The sequence below is a fragment of the Poromitra crassiceps genome, assembly GCF_964638095.1.
Source record: "Poromitra crassiceps genome assembly, chromosome: 27".
Classification (NCBI taxonomy): Eukaryota; Metazoa; Chordata; class Actinopteri; order Beryciformes; family Melamphaidae; genus Poromitra; species Poromitra crassiceps.
In genome coordinates this window covers 14,446,137-14,470,774 of record NC_139650.1, presented here as the reverse complement: position 1 = coordinate 14,470,774, position 24,638 = coordinate 14,446,137, and the positions used below count along the sequence as shown (strand labels likewise).

General features: G+C 44.7%; 1 protein-coding gene across 1 annotated transcript in view; it reads left to right on the top strand.

Moving 5' to 3' along the window:
• Positions 1–18,070, top strand: part of LOC310799250 (14-3-3 protein beta/alpha-1) — a 35,380-nt gene extending 17,310 nt beyond the window's left edge. The window contains exons 2-7 of the mRNA XM_083661821.1: positions 3,832–3,992; positions 4,662–4,802; positions 9,745–9,868; positions 12,420–12,583; positions 16,263–16,358; positions 17,557–18,070. Of these exons, the coding sequence (XP_083517947.1) occupies positions 3,840–3,992; positions 4,662–4,802; positions 9,745–9,868; positions 12,420–12,583; positions 16,263–16,358; positions 17,557–17,613 (735 nt within the window). The 5' untranslated portion in view covers positions 3,832–3,839 and the 3' untranslated portion in view covers positions 17,614–18,070. The remainder of the gene's footprint in view (positions 1–3,831; positions 3,993–4,661; positions 4,803–9,744; positions 9,869–12,419; positions 12,584–16,262; positions 16,359–17,556) is intronic.
• Positions 18,071–24,638: the final 6,568 nt, after the last annotated feature.

The following is a 24,638-nucleotide window of genomic DNA, read 5'->3' as shown; positions in this document are numbered from 1 at the left end:
GTTGCTGGCGTCGAGTTTACATACAAAGTCAATGCAAACGAGCGATTGAGCGTATATACGCCTGGGAGAAAAATCACTGGGCGTCCGAGCGGCAGAGACAGAGCGACAGGGAGAAAATACGCTCGTCGCTCAAGATGAAATATTCCAACTCGAGCGAAAATACGCTGGCATCAGTCGCTTGCTGTTCAATGCTGATTGGCTGCTGTGTGAGAGCGAGTCAAGGATCACTCTGGCTTGGAACAAACCACTGGTTTATTGTGTGGCAACAAACCGCATTGACAGGCTGACAGCTGACATGAAGTGAAGTCTGTACTACCGGTATGGAGCTCGCATTAGGAGCACGCTGATAGGCTTAGCTTGTAAACAATGACGGTGGCTCGTAGTGGACAAACAGCATGACATTGCGTAACGTTATATCCCCCACATGTCCGTCATTTCGTGTGCCTGTTGATGAGCGATTTAAACAGAGCGACAGAGCGATTCCAAAGGGTTGACTTGAGCGACAGAGCGAAAAATAAATATCTCGGTGTGAACACAGCTTAAGTGAGAAAAAGGCTTGGTTGGTTGGTGCAACCGGCGTAGCTGTTAGGTCGTAAAGTCACGACAGACTTGGCTTAAGACCAGTCGTAAGACGTTGGTGCAACCGGCCCCTGATGTTGGGTGTGGATGCTACAGACACAGCCTTGTGTCTGGATGATGTGTGACCAGCTTACATGGAGCATTTTGTCTTTCTCCTAAATTAAGAGCACTGTTACTGAAAATTGCACACCATTGTACTGTAAGATGATGATTTTATGTTGGACTGCTGCTAAACTCAGTTGACATTGCACAAGGTTTTTGGTATTCCTCCTGAAAGTGACTTGAATTTTATTTATTCTACTATTTTATTTTGAATTGCACTATATTCATTTTATTTGAGGACAAGCTCTTGCTTTAATTTTATTTGAGAGATTTTATGTTGGACTGTTAAAGAGAATGAGATGGTTAAATAAAATACCGGTACTGAAATTGAGAAGTTTTTGGTTATTTGTTTTGGGTAAATTTATTGTTATATAATAAAACAATTAAATAAAAAATAATCGTTAGATTAATCGACTAATCGAAAAAATAATCGTTAGATTAACTGATAAGAAAATAATCGTTTGGGACAGCCCTACTGTTTACAGTTTTCATATTATGTCTGAGATTATGTGCAACATAAATCAGCATTGAAAATCGGCAGAGTCCCTTTTAAGCTTGTTCTTAAACTTGAATTTGATGTCTTCATACATTTCCTCCGTCATGTTCATGAGTAGGTTCTTGATGGAAGTGTGTGTGTGTGTGTGTGTGTGTGTGTGTGTGTGTGTGTGTGTGTGTGTGTGTGTGTGTGTGTGTGTGTGTGTGTGTGTGTGTGTGTGTGTGTGTGCGCGTGTGTGCGCGTGTGCGTGTGTGTGTGTGTGTGTGTGTGTGTGTGTGTACCTGGGATTGAAACTGGAAATAATCTTCTGGAAGCCTTCATCCTCCAGCATGGACAGTGGGAGCATGTCTGTAACACTCATGTTCAGAATGCTGTCTGTGAACTCAGCTGCCTCTGCTCAGTTGAACATAATGGAGCTGTCTGTCCATACGACACTGTGATTTACTGAAAAATAAATCAAATTCCTTGTGATTGATCATAAATTGTCATGGAAACAACATAGATTATATCAAAGGGAAAATTTCAAAGTCACTAGCAAATCAATCTTGTATAAATTTAGAGATGTATTGAATTATAAGGCCTGCATATCATTTATTGTTCACTCATTTTACCTTACATGTCTTATTGTGTAGAACTGTGGGGATCAACCTTTAAAACAACTCTAAATTCAATAGTTGTTCTACAAAAATGAGCCATACGTATCATTAATAAAAAGGATTACTATGCTCACACAAATCCACTGTTTCTAAATTCCCGTGTCATGAAATTTAACGACTTGTTCTATTATAAGATAATGCAAATAATGTTTAAAGCAAAATCAAAGTCACTCCCATTCTCTGTGCAAAAGTTATTTTCAATACGGGACAGCAAGTACGATCTAAGAGGTGTGTGCAAGTTTAATGTGCAAAAAGCTAAAGAGATTAAAAGGAGATGTGTTTCCACTGTTTTGTTGTCACAAAAAGCCACATCAAAAAACGCGTGAATGCAGCAACTAGCTGTCATATTGATCAGCTAGCCAGCATTACAACTAGCCTTAATCCTGATGAGCAATCCTATTGATTTACGTAACGTTAACTAGTTACCTTGTCTCGGGTCCCGTGTCCGCTCCGACGGCTCTGGTAGGCAAGTACGCTCGTCAATAGACGCACTCCACGGAGTTTTCCTTCTTTTACAGCTTAAAAAGATCCCAGACCTTAGACAGATTCTGTCCTTTTCTCTGGCCAGTTTCTTCACTATTTTCTCTTTTTTCCTCCACTTTGCAGCAGTTTGTAGCCTCGTCTTGCAGCACAGAAGCGTGTTGTGCCAAACTAGTAAGCGTCCGTGCGAAACACAGTCTAAATATACAGTCTATGGTCTAAATGCCGTGTCGAGGCGAATATATTTTATAATCGAATTATCCGAGTAACTCAAGGAATCGTTTCAGCCCTAATCAGAATACTGTAATATGGATGTCATTATTGTTACTTTACTTTTTTCTCTTTTTCTCTTGTTTTATCATTTGATATAAACTGAGCAGGTTTCCTAAACAGCTTAAAGGAATTCAGAGTCCTCTGAGTTGGGCTGGTGCTCTCTCTCTCTCTCTCTTTAGTTTGACATGGCTCCTCTGTAGATAAAAGAATCAAGTTGTTATAATGTTAGTGAGAAGGAGGAAGCAGCAGTCTTATCCTACATGCTGTCATTCATATGAGGCGTAGCCTTTGTTCTTTCCTTTACATTTTCATATGGTGAATTATAGACTATCCAATGCAAAGATAATTTTGATCGCATTTCCAAATGGTTCAAAGTGATTTTCCTTTTTAATTAGTGCTATTAAACCACAAACAATAATTGTTATAAAGCCTGTTTTGTTAATCAAAATGTATACCAAAGCTGGAGTGCTATAGAGAGTCCCAGGGATGACGTATTTTTGTAGTTGGAACACGGAAGTCGCGGACTTCCGGGTTCTTCACTGTTTCTGTCTTTGGGATTTTTGAATGGGTTTTTGGTGCGATGCTTCAAATAAGGTCTGTGGGCAACGCAAGCTTAATCAAACGCGAACCTGTGTTCAGCCGGATAATCTTCACACATGAGGACCACTTTCATGAGTTTTGAAGCGTAAATGCGAGCCCTAGAAGTAAAAAGCTTGTGCTAAGCTAATCCAGAACTACACACAGTGTCACATAGGCTTCCCCGTCACGTCACCACTCAACCTGGAGTGTTGTTGATGTGTGCACTGATTACCCTGGGCTGAACCAGGTGAGGCGTGAGGGAAAGAGAATTTCCATGTTCGTCCTTTGAAGTGATGACGTTTTTGACGTATAATATCCCCGTTGACTCATTTAGCCGTTTGCTAGCTAGCCACCCTTTTAATGGCACGTAAAAGCTTAAGAACTCCTAAAAGTGGTCCTCGTGTGTGTAGATGATCCCGCTGAACACTGCTTCAGTTCAATTCTGACTATAATTAAGACGTGCCAACTTTGACGACGTGGTGTTCAGTATTTGAAGAGCACAGCACAGCACACTGACTGGAGAGGAGAAAGAAAACCACTTGAGGAATCTCCGTCGACTCACGGGTCTCGACTGATGGTCGAATAGTTGACTTTTAGAAGACAGCCCTAATTAACACTAAGTGTGTCTCTCTCTCTGTCTGTCTGCCTCTCTCGCCCCTCCTCCAGCCTAAGAGATGGATAAGAACGACCTGGTGCAGAAAGCCAAGCTGGCGGAGCAGGCGGAGCGTTACGACGACATGGCAGCCGCCATGAAGGCTGTGACGGAGCAGGGCCTGGAGCTCAGCAACGAGGAGCGCAACCTGCTGTCTGTGGCCTACAAGAACGTGGTACGACCCACATCATGCACTTTTGACTCCTTTTATTATTATTATTATTATTATTATTACTAGTGCTGTTCACACATAACGTTTGCATTTTTGCATGGAGAAAGCGTTACCTGGAGCATGTGAGGAGAGGGACTGACTGACTGTGATATTAGGTGAGGTGACGCAAGCTAACGTCTAAAGCCTACCTCAGACAGCATCTCCGATGGTTGGATGGATGTCATTAGCGCTTCGGAGCGGACAATGTTGTGAAACAAGCGAAGGCTCAATTCCAATACATGTCCATTGTCCAGTATCATCCATTTTACTTTATGATCACTGTTACACTAACGTAAATCCACGGATTACAAGGTCCGGTGTTCTGCCAAAAAGTGAAAACTGACCACTGACCAGTGTGATTAACGTTACAGCTGCAGCTAAATAGTGATCACCATGAAGCGATTGTCTCCCAAAAAGCGATTCTTTCTCCACATTTCTTGTGACTAACGTTATGGGAAACGACAGTGTAGTCAGTAAACTACTGCAACGTTTTGAATGAGTGGGCTCGTATTGTAATACAGTCTCTGTCTGTGGTGGTTGTTGCTGTAGGTGGGGTAATACAGTCTCTGTCTGTGGTGGTTGTTGCTGTAGGTGGGGTAATACAGTCTCTGTCTGTGGTGGTTGTTGCTGTAGGTGGGTGCTCGGCGTTCGTCCTGGCGCGTCATCTCCAGCATCGAGCAGAAGACGGAGGGCAACGAGAAGAAACAGCAGATGGCCCGCGAATACCGTGAGAAGATCGAGGCCGAACTCCAAGACATCTGCAAGGACGTGCTGGTAGGAAGAGGCAGGGTGGGGACATCTGTAAGAACATGCTGGTAGGAAGAGGCAGGGTAGGGACATCTGTAAGAACATGCTGGTAGGAAGAGGCAGGGTAGGGACATCTGTAAGAACATGTTGGTAGGAAGAGGCAGGGTAGGGACATCTGTAAGAACATGCTGGTAGGAAGAGGCAGGGTAGGAACATCTGTAAGAACATGCTGGAAGGAAGAGGCAGGGTAGGGACATCTGTAAGAACATGCTGGTAGGAAGAGGCAGGGTAGGGACATCTGTAAGAACATGCTGGTAGGAAGAGGCAGGGTAGGGACATCTGTAAGAACATGCTGGTAGGAAGAGGCAGGGTAGGGACATCTGTAAGAACATGCTGGTAGGAAGAGGCAGGGTAGGGACATCTGTAAGAACATGCTGGTAGGAAGAGGCAGGGTAGGGACATCTGTAAGAACATGCTGGTAGGAAGAGGCAGGGTAGGGACATCTCTAAGGATGTGTTGGTAGGAAGAGGCAGGGTAGGGACATCTGTAAGAACATGCTGGTAGGAAGAGGCAGGGTGGGGACATCTGTAAGAACATGCTGGTAGGAAGAGGCAGGGTGGGAACATCTGTAAGAACATGCTGGTAGGAAGAGGCAGGGTAGGGACATCTGTAAGAACATGCTGGTAGGAAGAGGCAGGGTAGGGACATCTCTAAGGATGTGTTGGTAGGAAGAGGCAGGGTGGGGACATCTCTAAGGACATGTTGGTAGGAAGAGGCAGGGTAGGAACATCTGTAAGAACATGCTGGTAGGAAGAGGCAGGGTGGGGACATCTCTAAGGACATGTTGGTAGGAAGAGGCAGTGTAGGAACATCTGTAAGAACATGCTGGTAGGAAGAGGCAGGGTAGGGACATCTGTAAGAACATGCTGGTAGGAAGAGGCAGGGTAGGGACATCTGTAAGAACATGCTGGTAGGAAGAGGCAGGGTAGGGACATCTGTAAGAACATGCTGGTAGGAAGAGGCAGGGTAGGGACATCTGTAAGAACATGCTGGTAGGAAGAGGCAGGGTAGATTGGGGAGCAGACATGACATCACATTTAGGGGTGCACGTGAACCGATCACGCTTTTTGCCACCGATCGCCTATGAGCAATATCTGCCCGATACCGATCACATGGCGATGAATAGAGCAGGATTAATTCATAGGATTAACAGTTTCCATTTGACATAGGCCTACATTTCATCCATCAAATTGAAAGTATTCAGCAGATTATCTTTTTTCCTACATCAATATCTTATATCGTGTAATGATGATTTATTTTTGTGAGATAATTGGAGCACAAGACTGTTGACACTTACATGTGTTGTTAAGTGGAGTTAAATGGAGACACCCTCCGAAAATAAATGATCTCCGTTTCAGTCTTTGTATAGGTTCAGTGAATGTTACTTATAAGAGAGAGAAATTAGGCTTTTTAGTTGCCCCTTCGCTGGTCTCAGTCTCGACCGTCATCCAGAGAGAGAAAAGGAGCAAGCAACAGGTGCAGCTGGGAGAGCACGCCAACAGAAAAAGATTGATAAAGAAGAGGAAAACTTATAGCATGAATGATCCAGGTCCAGACACTCAAGGAGGTTTTGAATATAAAAAGCCTTTATTTGGATGGGCTAACAATTAAAACACACCAACGCGTATCGGCTTCTGCCTTCTTCAGGGTGTAATGATCAAATGAAACAAACAGGGTCATTATATGGATTCACCACAGGTGTGCCAGGTGAGATTGTATGCACCATTTTTGGGGGCCTCTAGGGGCATCACCCCATTTCCTTCAGAAGGACGTCAATGTGTGAGTACACTGCCTACTAGAGCTCGGGTAGGTCAATGTGTGAGTACACTGCCTACTAGAGCTCGGGTAGGTCAATGTGTGAGTACACTGCCTACTAGAGCTCGGGTAGGGCAATGTGTGAGTACACTGCAGTGCCTACTAGAGCTCGGGTAGGTCAATGTGTGAGTACACTGCCTGCTAGAGCTCGGGTAGGTCAATGTGTGAGTACACTGCCTACTAGAGCTCGGGTAGGTCAATGTGTGAGTACACTGCCTACTAGAGCTCGGGTAGGTCAATGTGTGAGTACACTGCCTACTAGAGCTCGGGTAGGTCAATGTGTGAGTACACTGCCTACTAGAGCTCGTGTAGGTCAATGTGTGAGTACACTGCCTACTAGAGCTCGGGTAGGTCAATGTGTGAGTACACTGCCTGCTAGAGCTCGGGTAGGTCAATGTGTGAGTACACTGCCTGCTAGAGCTCGGGTAGGTCAATGTGTGAGTACACTGCCTACTAGAGCTCGGGTAGGTCAATGTGTGAGTACACTGCCTACTAGAGCTCGGGTAGGTCAATGTGTGAGTACACTGCCTACTAGAGCTCGGGTAGGTCAATGTGTGAGTACACTGCCTACTAGAGCTCGGGTAGGGCAATGTGTGAGTACACTGCCTACTAGAGCTCGGGTAGGTCAATGTGTGAGTACACTGCCTGCTAGAGCTCGGGTAGGTCAATGTGTGAGTACACTGCCTGCTAGAGCTCGGGTAGGTCAATGTGTGAGTACACTGCCTACTAGAGCTCGGGTAGGTCAATGTGTGAGTACACTGCCTACTAGAGCTCGGGTAGGTCAATGTGTGAGTACACTGCCTACTAGAGCTCGTGTAGGTCAATGTGTGAGTACACTGCCTACTAGAGCTCGGGTAGGTCAATGTGTGAGTACACTGCCTGCTAGAGCTCGGGTAGGTCAATGTGTGAGTACACTGCCTGCTAGAGCTCGGGTAGGTCAATGTGTGAGTACACTGCCTACTAGAGCTCGGGTAGGTCAATGTGTGAGTACACTGCCTACTAGAGCTCGGGTAGGTCAATGTGTGAGTACACTGCCTACTAGAGCTCGGGTAGGTCAATGTGTGAGTACACTGCCTACTAGAGCTCGGGTAGGTCAATGTGTGAGTACACTGCCTACTAGAGCTCGTGTAGGTCAATGTGTGAGTACACTGCCTACTAGAGCTCGGGTAGGTCAATGTGTGAGTACACTGCCTGCTAGAGCTCGGGTAGGTCAATGTGTGAGTACACTGCCTACTAGAGCTCGGGTAGGTCAATGTGTGAGTACACTGCCTACTAGAGCTCGGGTAGGTCAATGTGTGAGTACACTGCCTACTAGAGCTCGGGTAGGTCAATGTGTGAGTACACTGCCTACTAGAGCTCGGGTAGGGCAATGTGTGAGTACACTGCCTACTAGAGCTCGGGTAGGTCAATGTGTGAGTACACTGCCTACTAGAGCTCGGGTAGGTCAATGTGTGAGTACACTGCCTGCTAGAGCTCGGGTAGGTCAATGTGTGAGTACACTGCCTGCTAGAGCTCGGGTAGGTCAATGTGTGAGTACACTGCCTACTAGAGCTCGGGTAGGGCAATGTGTGAGTACACTGCCTACTAGAGCTCGGGTAGGGCAATGTGTGAGTACACTGCCTACTAGAGCTCGGGTAGGTCAATGTGTGAGTACACTGCCTACTAGAGCTCGGGTAGGTCAATGTGTGAGTACACTGCCTACTAGAGCTCGGGTAGGTCAATGTGTGAGTACACTGCCTACTAGAGCTCGGGTAGGTCAATGTGTGAGTACACTGCCTACTAGAGCTCGGGTAGGTCAATGTGTGAGTACACTGCCTACTAGAGCTCGGTTGGGTCAATGTGTGAGTACACTGCCTACTAGAGCTCGGGTAGGTCAATGTGTGAGTACACTGCCTACTAGAGCTCGGGTAGGTCAATGTGTGAGTACACTGCCTACTAGAGCTCGGGTAGGTCAATGTGTGAGTACACTGCCTACTAGAGCTCGGGTAGGTCAATGTGTGAGTACACTGCCTACTAGAGCTCGGGTAGGTCAACAACTGCAAAATACTTGTGACTGGACTCCTTTTCTACAGTTTTGGACACACATCTTAGCCAGGTGAGTGGTGACTAGTCTCCCGTTTATATTCTTAACTCCAACAACTCAACTCAGTGCGCTGTGCACATCCGGAAATTGGCCCATGCCTAGGTGCAACCAATGTAAAACGTTAGTCTGGAGCCCTTTATATGCATAAAGAGTTCACTGCCTAGTGCCTACCCAGCTATGGACCAGTGGAAAAGTTAGTCTGGAACCCTGGTTTGCACTTTAGTAATACTGTGAAATAAGCTGTTACATTCAACTTATGCATATGATGTTTGTGGACCTGGCTCTGCAGCTCTGCCTCTCTCTCTTGACTATTTCAAAAGAAAATCCCTAAACGGATGTCCCTTTAATGTAGCAGTGAAACTACATTAATTCTAGGCTGAGTTTTTCTCTCTATCCTCATTCTAAAATCAATATAAATCCACCTTTTTAAAGCTGATATTTAAAAAGAAATCTTCAGTTCCCAGCCCTGGTAACTTAGTTTGTGTTGCTTTATCTCTCTCAAGACATTTACTTGAAATGACTAAAATGAACAGTTACAAATCAAAGTTTTACCACATGGGTCAACACTCAATGGAGTGACTTCTTCATTTCGTTTCTCTCCATGTCTCTCTTGCAAAGCAAGGCGTGCCCCAGGTTGCGGAGGCTCACGCCCGATGTGACTAGTCCGATGATGTCATATTTGGCATGCGCTCGCTTGCGCCTGGCTCACTACGTGACCATAAAATCAGCTTTAGTCAGCATTTATTGCACATCTGCCACTGCTCTGCTGGTCTGTCTGTGAACCTGTCTGTGCTGCATCTGTTTCAGGCTCTGCTCTGCTGGTCTGTCTGTGAACCTGTCTGTGCTGCGTCTGTTTCAGGCTCTGCTCTGCTGGTCTGTCTGTGAACCTGTCTGTGCTGCATCTGTTTCAGGCTCTGCTCTGCTGGTCTGTGAACCTGTCTGTGCTGCGTCTGTTTCAGGCTCTGCTCTGCTGGTCTGTCTGTGAACCTGTCTGTGCTGCATCTGTTTCAGGCTCTGCTCGACAGCTTCCTCATCGCCAACGCCTCCCAGCCAGAGAGCAAGGTGTTCTACCTCAAGATGAAAGGAGACTACTACAGATACCTGTCAGAGGTGGCCTCTGGGGAGAGCAAGAAGAGTGAGTATCTGCTTCACACTTACAACCAGTGTTGGAGACAAGTTTAGTCCCCCCCCCCCCCCAATAGAACACCAACAAACATACTCAGATACAGGAAAATAAAAAATACATATAGATATTATTTTTCTCTGTTGGCTGTCATTAAGAGCATGAGGTGTGTTAGCTTAAGAGCATGAGGTGTGTTAGCTTAAGAGCATGAGGTGTGTCAGCGAGGCGAGTGACGTCACACGGGACAGGAGTCTATTTCAGTGACCCCGGAAGCAGTGTTCAGGAGCCCGTGTCATGTGCCCCATACTGAAGAGGAGTGGAGCACACGTTCCACGCTTCCATTTTCCTTTTATTTTGTAGTTTTTGTCCTAAGACTCTGTCTCGCGTCCATATGAACGGGATAGTGCTTCGGCTCTGGACACTACTCAACCCGCTTGAGCTGTCCGAGAGAAGCCAAGCGTCACGGCCCGAGACCAGAGAAGGAATCTGCCTCTGTTGGATTCACAGACCCTGGATGAGAAAACCGAGGCAGCCCGGAGGAGACTACATGTAGATGGATTTTCGCCCGTTGTGGCCAGTTCGGACTCTACTCGGACCTGAATATCTTCTATGGCCATCAGAATGAAACCAAAGTTCTCTGGGTGAGTAAAACATCATATTTTAAGCTGGAACTAAGGTCCGGGGTGTAAAAAATCTGAATTCTCCTTTGACCCATCGGTCAAACAGGATTTCCTGTTTACACCACAGGTCCAGATAGGATTCATCCTTTTGCCGTCTCACTTTGAGAAAAGATTACGGTCTGGAACACTACCATAGGCCTCCAGCAGGGCCTTTCTCAGCGCTGGATACTCAGGCTCTACTGCTCTGTGCTTTCCCCTCCAGGACGCTTTGCACTAACAACCTACTTTTATTGTTGCAAGCTTCTACCTTTATCTCTCTCAGCCCGGTTCTCCTCTCAGCCCGGTTCTCCTCTCAGCCCGGTTCTCCTCTCAGCCCGGTTCTCCTCTCAGCCTGCCGTCAAGCGTCATCCCGCTCCTGCTCTTCACCCTGAGCGGCCTGCTCCTGCACTTCACACTGAGCGGCCTGCTCCTGCTCCTCCTCTTCGAACTGAGCGGCCTGCTCCTGCTCCTGCTCCTGCTCCTGCTCTGCTCCTGCTCCTGCTCTGCTCCTGCTCCTGCTCCTGCTCCTGCTCCTGCTCCTGCTCCTGCTCCTGCTCCTGCTCCTGCTCCTGCTCCTTCTGTTCTTGCTTCGCGGTGCGATCCTTCTCATCCTTTTCCTGCTGCTTCAAATCCTCCCACTTACAGTATCTTATCAATTCAGATCTTCTACTTCTTCCTCAGCCTCTGCTCCAGGGGAAGTTCTTCCAAGGCAGCCAGGGCAAATCAAATCATCCACTTTCAGCTTGCTGAACTGATCCTTCCTCATGTCAAGTGCTCTCTCCATGCTGGCAGCTGGTTCACGCCACGATACCCAGTGATGTTACAAAATGCTATGGCGACTAGCATTACGCTAACGTGTGCAGCCTGTTACTCTTATACTCCCGTCCCATGTGACGTCACTCCACTCACTGACACACATCATTCTCTTAAGCTAACACGTCATTATCTTAATGACAACCAACAGAGAAAAGATATGAAAGAAATATAGAAATAATATCTACTAGGGATCGACCGATTATCGGCCTGGCCGTTTATTGAGGCCGATATTCAGCATTTTGGCGATTATCTGTATCGGCATTTTCATTGGCCGTTTGCTGATATAATAAAAAAATAAAAAAATGCACTACTTTGGCTCTGATGCAGCCTCTGTGTTCGTTCATGTTCCCTGTGCTGCTGGAGCAATGTCCCGCCCACAGTGCTATCTGATTGGTTACACATTGAATAATAGCCTATTAGCCTATCAGAGGGCTTCTCAGATTAAATCCGAGCTGCCTGGCTTCTTTCTCTTGGCTGCATGTGTGTCTCAGTGCCTGTGTCTCTGTGTGTGTGACTGGAGCTGTGGGCAGCAGATAGGCTATTGCGATGCCGAAGTTGCAATAAAGTGAATAAACATCATAGTTTTCTAGGCTGACATTGCAAAAACACCGCAATCTTGTGATCTATCATTCTTATTAGTAGATGATTCGTATGAAGCGTTCCCTGGCTTCATGGCACAGTGCAAAGTGTGGAGATACGGTAGGTCTGATATAAACGATAGTGTTCCTCCCTCCGACACCTTTCACACAGTGGTGATACAGTAGGGAAGATCATGTGTAATTTCTGCTTGGAGTAGTGGAGACGGTGGAGACTTTAAATTGGATCAGCTGGTGTCTGCTATTAACTGAGCAGAGTTGTACCTCAATATTGATTGATTGATTGATTTAAGTGTCATGCACTCAAGGTGCCCAACCCCCATGGGTTTACAAGACACATACACAATAAAACATCACACATTTACAGCATTTAGAATTTAAAATAAAACATTTTAAATACAAGTCACAAGACAGCAATGGGCAGGACAGTAATATAAAACAATACAGCATCGATTACATTTGAAAAGTAACCCTCCCAACCCTGTGTTGCAGCCACAGTGGATAACTCCCAGCAGGCGTACCAGGAGGCGTTTGACATCAGCAAGAAGGACATGCAGCCCACACACCCCATCAGGCTCGGCCTCGCCCTCAACTTCTCTGTGTTCTACTACGAGATCCTCAACTCACCTGACCAGGCCTGTAGCCTGGCCAAGCAGGTGCACATGCACACACACACACACACACACACACACACACACACACACACACACACACACACACACACACACACACACACACACCTACCTACACACTGTCATTAATATCATACATGTGCAATGATTAGTCGACCAGGAACATGTTTGGCCGGGGGCGGCCCTAGTTTGATGTAATGACTCTTCTGAGGTGAAGATATAAGAAAGATGCTGTCAACTTCAGTTTCATTTCAGAAGTTAATTGAACTAGACTTTTTGAGATGTATATTTATTAGGGGTGTCAAAAATAATCGATTATAAGATGCATCGTGATGCGGACGTGCACGATTCTGCATCGATTAACAAATATCAAAAATCGATTATTATTTTTATTTTTTATTTTTATTTTTTTAATAATCAAATAAAATAGAATGTAAGTACATGCAGTTGTTTATTTTAATTATGGATCATAATACAATGCAATTCCAAATGCACTTTTATTTTGGAAGTAGCCACACAGTGAGAAAAAAGAAAGTGAGAAAAAATAAATCATGTATTGCGGAAAAAGTGATGCATCGATTTAAGATGCATCGCGATGCATCTTAAATCGAATCAAATCAAATCGTTGACAGATGAATCGTAATGAATCGAATCGTGAGGCCAGTGAAGATTCACAGCCCTAATATTTATTAGACTTACTAGAGATTAGCGTGCGCTCTGCACGCACATTTCTATGGTGGAGACTCTGGAGACGATGTGCCACAGGCGCACTTTTTTTGGGTGTGACCAAACTCGTGCCGAAATTTGGCACTGCACTCTGTCGACTCGCTAGCAGCACGCCCCCAAGTTTGAAGTCGATTGGAGAAACGGTTCTTGACATACGTGAAAGCCATAGGGCTGTGCGACATATGATCAAAATCCCGATATAGGTAATTTCCGATAATTCCCGATAATTCATTATATATATATATAATCATCATCACTTTATTGACAGACACGAGGTCCAATAAAAAACACACTACATATAAAACAGGTAAACAACACAATAAGAACACTAGCAACTCAACAATACTACAATAAGACACTGTGTACCAATGTTTCCAGATGCAAGACAGGTATCTAGTGTCACTGAGATTAGGCTGAGACAGCAACATAATTATCATATTCTGAGACACATTCAGACGACAGATAAACTTATACATAAGTTTATCCATATTTATCCATATATATATATATATATATATATATATATATATATATATATATATATATATATATACAGTGGGTTCGGAAAGTATTCAGACCCCCTTAAATTTTTCACTCTTTGTCATATTGCAGCCATTTGCTAAAAGCAATTAATTTCATTTTTTTCCTCGTTCATGCACACACAGCACCCAATATTGTCAGAAAAACACAGACTTGTAGACATTTTTGCAGATTTATTACAAAAAAACACTGAAATATCACATGGCCATAAGTATTCAGACCCTTTGCTGTGACACTTGTATATTTAACTCAGGTGCTGTCCAATTCTTCTGATCATCCTTGAGATGGGCCTACACCTTCATTGTGCTTAATTATATAGATTGGACTTGATTGGGAAAAGCACACACCTGTCAATATAAGACCTTACAGCTCACAGTGTAAAGTCAGAGCAAATGAGAATCATGAGGTCGAAGGAACTGACTGAAGAGCTGAGAGACAGAATTGTGGCAAGGCACAGATCTGGCCAAGGCTACAAAAAAAATTCTGTTGCACTTAAGGTTCCTAAGAGCACAGTGGCCTCCATAATCCTTAAATGGAAGAAGTTTGGGATGACCAGGACTCTTCCTCGAACTGGCCGTCCGGCCAAACTGAGCATCTGGGGGAGAAGAGCCTTGGTGAGAGAGGTAAAGAAGAACCCAAAGATCACTCTGGCTGAGCTCCAGAGATGCAGCGGGGAGATGGGACAAAGTTCTAGAAAGACAACCATCACTGCAGCCCTCCACCAGTCGGGGCTTTATGGCAGAGTGGCCCGACGGAAGCCTCTCCTCAGTGCAAAACACATGAAAGCCTGCATCGGGTTTGCCAAAAAACACCTGAAGGACTCCCAGACTCTGAGAAATCAAATTCTCTGGTCTGATGAGACCAAAATCGAACTTTTTGGTCTTAATTCTAAGCGGTATTTGTGGAGAACACCTGGCACTGCTCATCATCTGCCTAATACCATCCCTACAGTGAAGCATGGTGGTGGCAGCATCATGCTGTGGGGGTGTTTTTCAGCTGCAGGGACAGGACGACTGGCTGCAATTGAAGGAAAGATGAATGCAGCCAAGTACATTGATATCCTGGACAAAAACCTTTTCCAGAGTGTTCACAACCTCAGAATGGGCCGAAGGTTCACCTTCCAACAAGACAATGATCCCAAGCACACAGCTAAAATAACGAAGGAGTGGTTTCAGAACAACTCTGTGAATGTTCTTGAATGGCCGAGCCAGAGTCCTGACTTAAATCCAATTGAGCATCTCTGGAGAGACCTGAAGATGGCTGTCCACCAACGTTCACCATCCAACCTGACAGAACTGGAGAGGATCTGCAAGGAGGATTGGCAAAAGATCCCCAAATCCAGGTGTGAAAGACTTGTTGGATCATTCCCAAGAAGACTCATGGCTGTATTGGCTCAAAAAGGTGCTTCTACTCAATACTGAGCAAAGGGTCTGAATACTTATGGCCATGTGATATTTCAGTGTTTTTTTGTAATAAATCTGCAAAAATGTCTACAAGTCTGTGTTTTTCTGACAATATTGGGTGCTGTGTGTGCATGAACGAGGAAAAAAATGAAATGAATTGCTTTTAGCAAATGGCTGCAATATGACAAAGAGTGAAAAATTTAAGGGGGTCTGAATACTTTCCGAACCCACTGTATATATATATATATATATATAATTATCATGAATGTCCTGCTCTTTTGCCTGTACTCTATGAGAGCACACATTGTAAATGGAGCACATGATGTATGTGTGTTTAAATTAGTTTCCATGACCTTGTCCCTCCTGTGTTGCTGTCTGTCTGTCTGCCTGTCTGTCTGTCTGTCTGCCTGCCTGTCTGTCTGTCTGTCTGCCTGCCTGTCTGTCTGCCTGTCTGTCTGTCTGTCTGTCTGCCTGCCTGTCTGTCTGTCTGTCTGTCTGTCTGTCTGCCTGCCTGCCTGTCTGTCTGTCTGTCTGCCTGTCTGTCTGTCTGTCTGTCTGTCTGTCTGTCTGCCTGTCTGTCTGTCTGTCTGTCTGTCTGCCTGCCTGCCTGTCTGTCTGTCTGTCTGCCTGTCTGTCTGTCTGTCTGTCTGTCTGTCTGTCTGTCTGTCTGCCTGCCTGCCTGTCTGTCTGTCTGTCTGCCTGTCTGTCTGTCTGTCTGTCTGTCTGTCTGTCTGTCTGTCTGCCTGTCTGTCTGTCTGTCTGTCTGTCTGCCTGCCTGCCTGCCTGCCTGCCTGTCTGTCTGTCTGTCTGCCTGTCTGTCTGTCTGTCTGCCTGTCTGTCTGTCTGTCTGTCTGTCTGTCTGCCTGTCTGTCTGTCTGCCTGTCTGTCTGTCTGCCTGCCTGCCTGCCTGCCTGCCTGTCTGTCTGTCTGTCTGTCTGTCTGCCTGTCTGTCTGTCTGTCTGCCTGTCTGTCTGTCTGTCTGTCTGTCTGCCTGTCTGTCTGTCTGTCTGCCTGTCTGTCTGTCTGTCTGTCAGGCGTTTGACGAGGCCATCGCTGAACTCGACACCTTAAACGAGGACTCCTACAAAGACAGCACTCTGATCATGCAGCTACTAAGGGACAACCTCACGGTGAGTACACACACACACACACACACACACACACACACACACACACACACACACACACACACACACACACACACACACACACGTCAGAGTAACTTTACTAATTGATTAACAGTCAAACTTCCTTTGGTTTTGCTGCAGCAAACGATTGGAACACACTTCAAAACACACTCAAACTCACATCCCTCACCTCACTCAATGCATTCAAACAGAATCTGCAACAGGTCATAGTCGACAGTTGTAACTGCTGACCAGCTCTTGTACATAGTATTTTTATTGATTTTTTATGCCTCCGCCGGCGATAGCCAGGCCGGAGGCATTATGGTATCGGGTTGTCCGTCCAATGTTCGTTAACGCGATATCTGAGCAACGCTTTGACAGAATTTAATCAAATTCGCCTCAAACGTTCACTTGGACTCAAGGATGAACTGATTACATTTTGGTGGTCAAAGGTCAAGGTCACTGTGACCTCACGAACACCATTTCCAAGCTCGTTAACGCAATATCTGAGGAATGCCTTGACGGAATTTCTTCCAATTTGGCTCAAATGTCGACTTGGACTAAAGGATGAACTGATTACATTTTGGTGGTCAAAGGTCAAGGTCACTGTGACCTCAACGCCATTTTCAAGCTTGTTAAATGTTAATTCAATATCTCAGTAACGCCTTGAGAGAATTTCTTGACATTTGGCTCAAACGTCAAAGTCTGGACAGACATGGATGACGACTGCTCACTTGTTGGCGGAGGCATATATCTGCGGTGGGGTCGTTCTAGTTTTACACTAAATAAGACGTGTAGTTAAAAAATTTGTTTGAGAATTATGAGTATCGTCTTTTTTTTCTGCCAGCTTTTCCTTCTCATCAATGCGTGCAGCTCCTAAGAAGTATCGGATTAATGTTTTTGTTTAGTGTGCTGGAGGATTCAACTTGTTTTCATTTTGTTAATGTGTTTTTTCTGCTTGCAGATGTAAAAATAAACGCTTTCTAATGAACAAATTAAGCATTTGTTGTATGGTAATTATTGAATGGGTCACAGACAGTCAAATAGCGCATTTTAATCTTCTTGGTTAACCGATATAAAGATCAGTTAATGAGGGTCGGTTGATGGTCCCAAAAATTTCATTTTTGCCATCCCTAATAGAGGCAGATGATGTGATGTGCTGATTGATTGGTAATGTCTTGATTTTGTGTCTTCCCTGCAGCTTTGGACATCAGAAAACCAGGGAGACGAGGCCGACGCCGGAGAGGGAGAGAACTAGAGCGCACTTCACTGTTAACCCCCACCTCCTCCCTCTTCTCTCTCTTCCTCTCTCTCTCTCTCTCTCTCTCTCTCTCTTCTTCCACATATACAGCTCAGTTCATTCCCTCCTCCAGTCTCCTGACCTCCCTTCTGTATAACCAACAGCATGAATCGTACCTGACCTTCACCAAGGAAATGTAACAAACCAGCCCTGCTCAGGGTTGCCAGACCTCGCCTTTCTCTCGCGGGATCTGGCAACCCTGGCCCTACCCCTCCACCCCCGCCCCCCATCCTCCCTCCCAGTGTCATGGCACTCCAAGGCCCGCCCCCCCTCTCTCCCAGTGTCATGGCACTCCAAGGCCCCTGCCCCCCCCTCCCTTCCAGTGTCATGGCACTCCAAGGCCCCCCCCCTCCCTCCCAGTGTCATGGCACTCCAAGCCCCCCCCCCCCTCCCTCCCAGTGTCATGGCACTCCAAGCCCCCCCCCCTCCTCCCTCCCAGTGTCATGGCACTCCCCCCCCTCCCTCCCAGTGTCATGGCACTCCAAGGCCCGCCCCCCCCCCCCTTCCCTCCCAGTGTCATGGCACTCCAAGGCCCGCCCCCCCCCCTCCCTCCCAGTGTCATGGCACTCCAAGCCCCCCCCCCTCCCTCCCAGTGTCATGGCACTCCAAGCCCCCCCCCCCTCCCTCCCAGTGTCATGGCACTCCAAGCCCCCCCCCCCCTCCCTCCCAGTGTCATGGCACTCCAAGGCGCCTCGTCTTACAGCACCAGGGAGGCTTTTAATCCACACCCACAGAATGAACATGCCCTCCACCCCGTTTAGTCCCTCCTCCATTCCTTCCCTTCATTTCCTCCTCCCTCCCAGGAAGCCTAAAAATGAAGGATAAGACATCACTCACGTCACAGTGTTCAGATTTTGCTCTGGGGCCAGTTCTATTCAAGTGAATGGGGCGGGCAGGGTACGTTCCACTAGAAAACATCATACCTGTCGTTTCACTTTTGATTGAAAAATGCTTCAACCAGATTAAAGAAAACACATGATGTTGACTTTTTTTTAAATGTAAAATTTACATTTACATTGTAAATGTGTTTTTGTTTTCCTTATTGTTGGGCTCCAAACAGATCATCGCTCTATCCAGCAGCTGCATAAAGCTCAACTCAAGCCCCTGTTTGGTCCAAAACAGAGCTAGATTAGCTAACTACACCATGATACATGACCGAACGGGGCATCAGTTGACATCATGTGATTTGTTTTCTTTTATCTGGTGGAAGCATTTTTCAATCAAAAGTGAAATTACACAGATATGATGGTTTATAGTGGGACTTGCCCTGTCCGCCCCATTCACTTCAATATAACTCATCCCAAAGTCTGGCCCCAATGGAAAATCTGAACGCTGTGACGTGAGTGATGTCTTATCCTTCTTGTTTAGGGTTCTTGCTCCCTCCTTCGTAACATTTCAGGAGACAGTACGTCCCCACCACCCCCCCCCCCTCCACACACACACACACACACACACCCCGTCCTCTCTCTAGCGAGTTAATGCATTCATATAGTTGTCCCTCCCTTCTCTTTTGGCTTTTCTTAGTCTACTGGCAAAATGGCTGGTTTTATTCCACTTTAAACAACACGAAAAAAGTTGAAAAAAGTTTAAAGTTGAAAAAAGGTTATTAAACTGTCCATTTATTTTCAACAAACACTGTGATGCTTAGTTTTTCCTCCACCTTGTCACCAGAAAATAGAAGGCGGGTCAACTGTTGCCAATTAGTCGGGGGGGATTGAAACTGCTTTTATTTGTTTTTAGCCATAGTTCAATTCTGCTGCGGTTTATACAGAAGGGTCATACAAGGCTGTATTGTGACACTGATTAATCTAAAAACAAATAATCATTTTACCTGCTATATAGTCAAATGTTTTTTTTGTTTTTGTTTTCCCATTGTTTTGTTAAATTAACACGGAACTAGAAATCACATCCAAATGGACCCAGGGTTTTTCCACCATTCTGCACATTTCCAGTTTTAAACTGAAAGATTGATTTGGAAAATCAAAAAAACAACACAATCCCTCTGAAAGTTCCAGAAGACGTTTCCACCTGCTGGCCAACATCAGCACTGCGGTCCTTCACTTTAACAAGCACGTGCTGTTCACTTCCCTTTTCTTTTTTTTTGTCTGTGTGTACAACAAATGAACCTCATGACTCAAAACCTTTTCTGCTTTTTGAAAGCTGTCAAATTGTCCATTTTTACAGCTTAACTGTAAATCTGTCTTTTGGAAACCGAGATCTGTGGATGTTGTTCATTGAAACACGCTTGCAAAGAAACTACCTGAAGCCGTTACCTTCACTTGTTGATTTTGTTTCTTCTTTTTTTCGGCATTTTTAGTTTGTACCCTCTATGCTCTCACAGCTCTTACTGACACGTGTAGAAAGGCCATACCATAGATATTATATTACTATAGACGGGTCACTGCAGGCTCCGCCAATTCTAACCATTGGTAGCAGCAAGTCTCCTAAATTGTCACGTGGTACAATAGACTCAGACCTGCCGAAAGTCTCCTAAGTGTCCGTGGAAAACCATGGGCAAAACCCACCTGACAAAATGACAGGAAGTGAGTTGAAGTTGGGCCGTCTTGTTTGAAATCCCATCGTCTTTGGTCATACTCTCATAGAGTCCCGCAGGGATGACATATTTTTGCCTGCACTTCCTGGTACCTACTACCTACTAAATAAGGTCTGTTAACTTCCTGGTACCTACTACCTACTAAATAAGGTCTGTTAACTTCCTGGTACCTACTACCTACTAAATAAGGTCTGTTAACAAAAGTTGATGAAACCGCAAACTTTATGTAGAGTAAGATAATCTTTTGATGACCACTCTTGAGGAGTTTAAGTGTTTTCTGAAAATTTGTTTTGAGAAAAATGCATTTATGCTTCAAAAATCATAAAGGTGGTCCTCATGTGTGAAGACTATCGTGCTGAACACAAACTTTGCCGTTTCAAAAACTTTTGTTAACCACAGATGTTATTTCATGCATTTAACCAAAATCTCCATACACAAATCCCATTGACTTTTACACGTAAGAAACAGAAGTGCTAAAGAAACAGAAGTGCTAACAACACCCAGGTCTTCTGGACTCATAAGAAACAGAAGTGCTAACAACACCCAGGTCTTCTGGACTCATTCAAGCGGGACTGTATTCACCACTGAACATTGGGATCTGCTTTCTCAACATGTAACTCTGGTGTGTTTGTTCTCTGTGCCACCACCTTGAAAACCCGCCGCTCCCTCGTTTCCACCCGTACAGCGTCGTATAAAAATACAAAAACTGGGTAGTTGCACAAAGGTTGCGTTAGACTTTCTCGTAGTCACTGATAGACAGGGTTGTAAAAATGTCTCATTAATTTCTATTATTACCTATATTAAAATGACAGACAGCCTTCAGTTTTTGCTGTCATTGTAAAAAAAAAAAAATCAGTAAAAGATGGAAAATATTCGGTTAACGCAGCCACTGAGTTGCAGGTTGGTTAACGAGACACTGCTTGCTCCTTCTGGATGAGTTTGTCAGCTGATCGCCCGGAAATATATATATATTTTTATAAATGGGGAACTACTGCTGTAAGACAGGAGAGTAGAGAGCTCGCGCTCTGTTTTCTTATTTCCCTCGAGGTGTATCCAAACCCAACAACCTGACCGGTGTTCACAGAAGCTCAGGTGGAGGATAGGCCTTGTAGCAACGAGACGGATGGAAAGGACGCCATAGTTTTAAGTGTCGCTTTTGGTGCCGAGGAGCCTGGCTCAATGCTTATCTCCAAGCAGCCAATCAGAAAAGACTTAGTCGTTGATTGTGGGAAGTTTGAACCTAGCTCAGTGTTTCTCAAACTTTTTTGGCTTCAGTTCCCCCTTTCCCTCATTTCTGAATCCAAGTACCCTCTTTACCCAACCACATTATTTTGTTTAGAAAACTGCTGAGAGAAAACTATAGCATTTGATGCAATGAATGATAGCCCACCTTTTGAAGAATATAACATTACAAAATAAGAAATGGAGTGAAAACATTCTAACCATTGACACCTGAGCAGATTTATTTTAACGTTTATTTTATTTCCCCCTTTCTCTCAACCCCTGTAGTACCCCCAGTTTGGGAACCACTGACCTAGCTAATTGATAGCATCTGTAGTTTGGACAATACTCTGTGTCCAGGTTCTCCCATGAGCCATGAGCGGAATGGGTCAAAGTTCAAAGCCCAGAGCCTTGGCGGTTTGGGACACGTCCTCTCCCTTAACAGTAGAAATTGATGAGAAATAGGCGATTTTTTTGTTTTGTTCTTCCACTCAGTGTCACAATAACCTTGTCATTAACCACCTTCACATTCCACTCTGTAGGTGTAGAGCAGTCATGTGTCTTGGTCTTTTCCCCCCTTTTTGCTGGGGACAAATGTTTTCATGCACTGAAGTTTAAACAAAGAAGAAAAAATCCTCCCTTTTCTCTAGCAGAACAAAAAGGCAGTTATTCTACGCTTGATGAGGAAAAAAAAGAAAAAAAACAGATCCCATGCAGTAGTGAATGTGGCACCGAGCCTGTCTGTATATCTGGTATCTCCAATCGTTTTGTTTTTACTGACCAGTATTCTGCCTAAAAAAGAAGAAAAAAAAAAAGAAAATTTACAAAAAAGAAAAAAGTTTGCTTATGTGACGGTTTTATTGCTTAGCGCGCACGTGGTTGTGAAAATTTAGACTTAGCTTAAGGACACCAAAAAAAATTTAATAAAAGAAAAAGAAAATAACAAAAAAAATCAACCTCTTCCCTCCCTGGTTATTGACGTAATACTAGATGATTTGTGTATGTCTTAAAAAAAATCCAACTCTAGTTTCACCTTACATGTTATAAACAGGACAAAATGTAAAAGACAATTTAAAGTGAAATAAAAGTTTTATCAGTTCCGAATCATTCCTGTTCTGTTTATTGTGACGCTGGCCTGTTTCCACTGAACATCCATGTTGAGCATCACATTTCTGTGCAGGTCGGGTATGCAAAGTTTGGGAATGTTGTTAAAATAAATATGTTGATAAAATGTTTGTTATTGAAGGATGTAACAAAACAACATACGGTCGTAAGAAGTCACAAGAAGACCCCCCCCCCCCCCCCCTCCTTCCAAATACCAACAACTCCCCCCAGGATCCATCAGGACTATAGAGAGGCAAAGTGAAACGTCACTTCCTGCTTTTCTCCCTGTACCAGCACTGAAAAAATATGAATGGCGGTGAAGGGAGAACGTTACTTTTTTGATCCCGTTTGAATTGTGCCACGGGGTGCCAATGTTAATTTTGTCAATTTAAAACATAACTTTGCATGTCAAGAAAGTGAGAGGGAGACGGGGAGAAAGCAGGAAGTGACGGTTCACTTTGGCTAGTCACCGCCTGCCTCAACACGTGCACCAGCGTCGAAAGAAATGAGTGGTGGTGAACGGCAAGAGACGATCTTTGATCCCATTTTAATTGTGCCATGAAGTACACATGATTTTTCCTCAATTTAAAATATAACTTTGCATGGCGGGAGAAACGTCACTTATGCGACTGGTTGTGTGTAATCTCCGATTTATAACTCATACAGTAGTGCAACAGTTTTACCACAAACTGCCTTTTAAATTGACAAACGTATGTGTACCTCAGTCATGGCACAATTCAAACAGAAAGAAATGAATAATAATCAGATGCTGGTGCGTGTTGGCCCTGATCCAGAAGGGGCAGGACTTTGGTGCTCTATAAGTGTACAGTCATTGGACAAATCAAAGACGAACGCAACAAATCAGATATACATACTGAAAAACAAAAGATGATCAAAATTGTTAGCTGCTGTGAGTCTTGGATTCAAGTTGACTTATTTAGCCCAATTTATACAAACTGGCAACTGCTGATAACTCCATCTAGATAACATTAAGACAAGTTAGCATGTCAGATAAATACATACTTTATTGTCTGGAAATCTGCCCCCACCCTCTGTACAAAGCCCTACATGCACACAGTCTACCCACCACACAACATTGTACAGAACGAGAAGACATTACCAATGCATTGACGCAGTGCACATCAGTCACTTTCTTGTGAGCTGTTAGACCTGAGCGCATCACAGCATACACTTGTGGTATTTAGGAATACAGAGCCAAGAAAGGTCAGTCCAAATCTAAACAGGTGTGGCCACAGGTGAGTATGGAAAAGCTTGTGGGGGAATTCCTCTGTAAAGATTTGGCAAAGCATGAAAGAGATCTTGAGAAACTGAGGAAAGTCTGGAACTTTACCACCAAAATTGTAAAAAGAGCGATGGATCTGCTGATGCAGGGTGGACTTGGTGTGTGTTTGAACTGTGATGTTTCAGTGACGTGTGATCTGCTCACAGCTCATAGAAAAGCTGGATTCCCCAGCCTGTCACTTGCTTCTTTCATATTCATGCTACAGATATGAAGACTGACTCCATAGTTCATCCTAAAGTAGTATAGTTCACACCCAAAATATACAATGTTAGACCATGTTTTGCCAGTCCAATTTCACGGCCAAAAACAAAGCTAGACAGACTGAGAAAGCGAGAGAGCTGGAGAGACTCAATTTCTCAGAAACCCATCACAGCTGGTTTCATTTAGATGAGTTTGGAGGGTTGCTTGCCATCTGCAGTCTGGTAAACAATCATCTTTTCCCAAGTAACTAATCGATAACAGTTGCCATTTCATCAGATTACATGTGATCTGTTATAAACATGTAGATTCCTTCAGTTGACCTCAAAATTACAATGTGGACAGTGAATTTATGGCTCAAAATGAACAAGAGGAATGTGCACCGATGCACGACTCCACAGTGGAGCAGAATGTAGAGTGGAGATAAGAGGTTTTAGCTTGACGTGTTCTGTACCTGCATGTTTTCTGCGGATGCTTTGTAATGGTGTTTCTCTTTGTGGGAGGTCAGAGGTCAGGGTCTGATGCTACTGCACCACTCTTCATCTTCCCTCAGAACACAGAGGGAGCAGGAACACTGCATCCAGGAAACTAATGAGGCAGTAA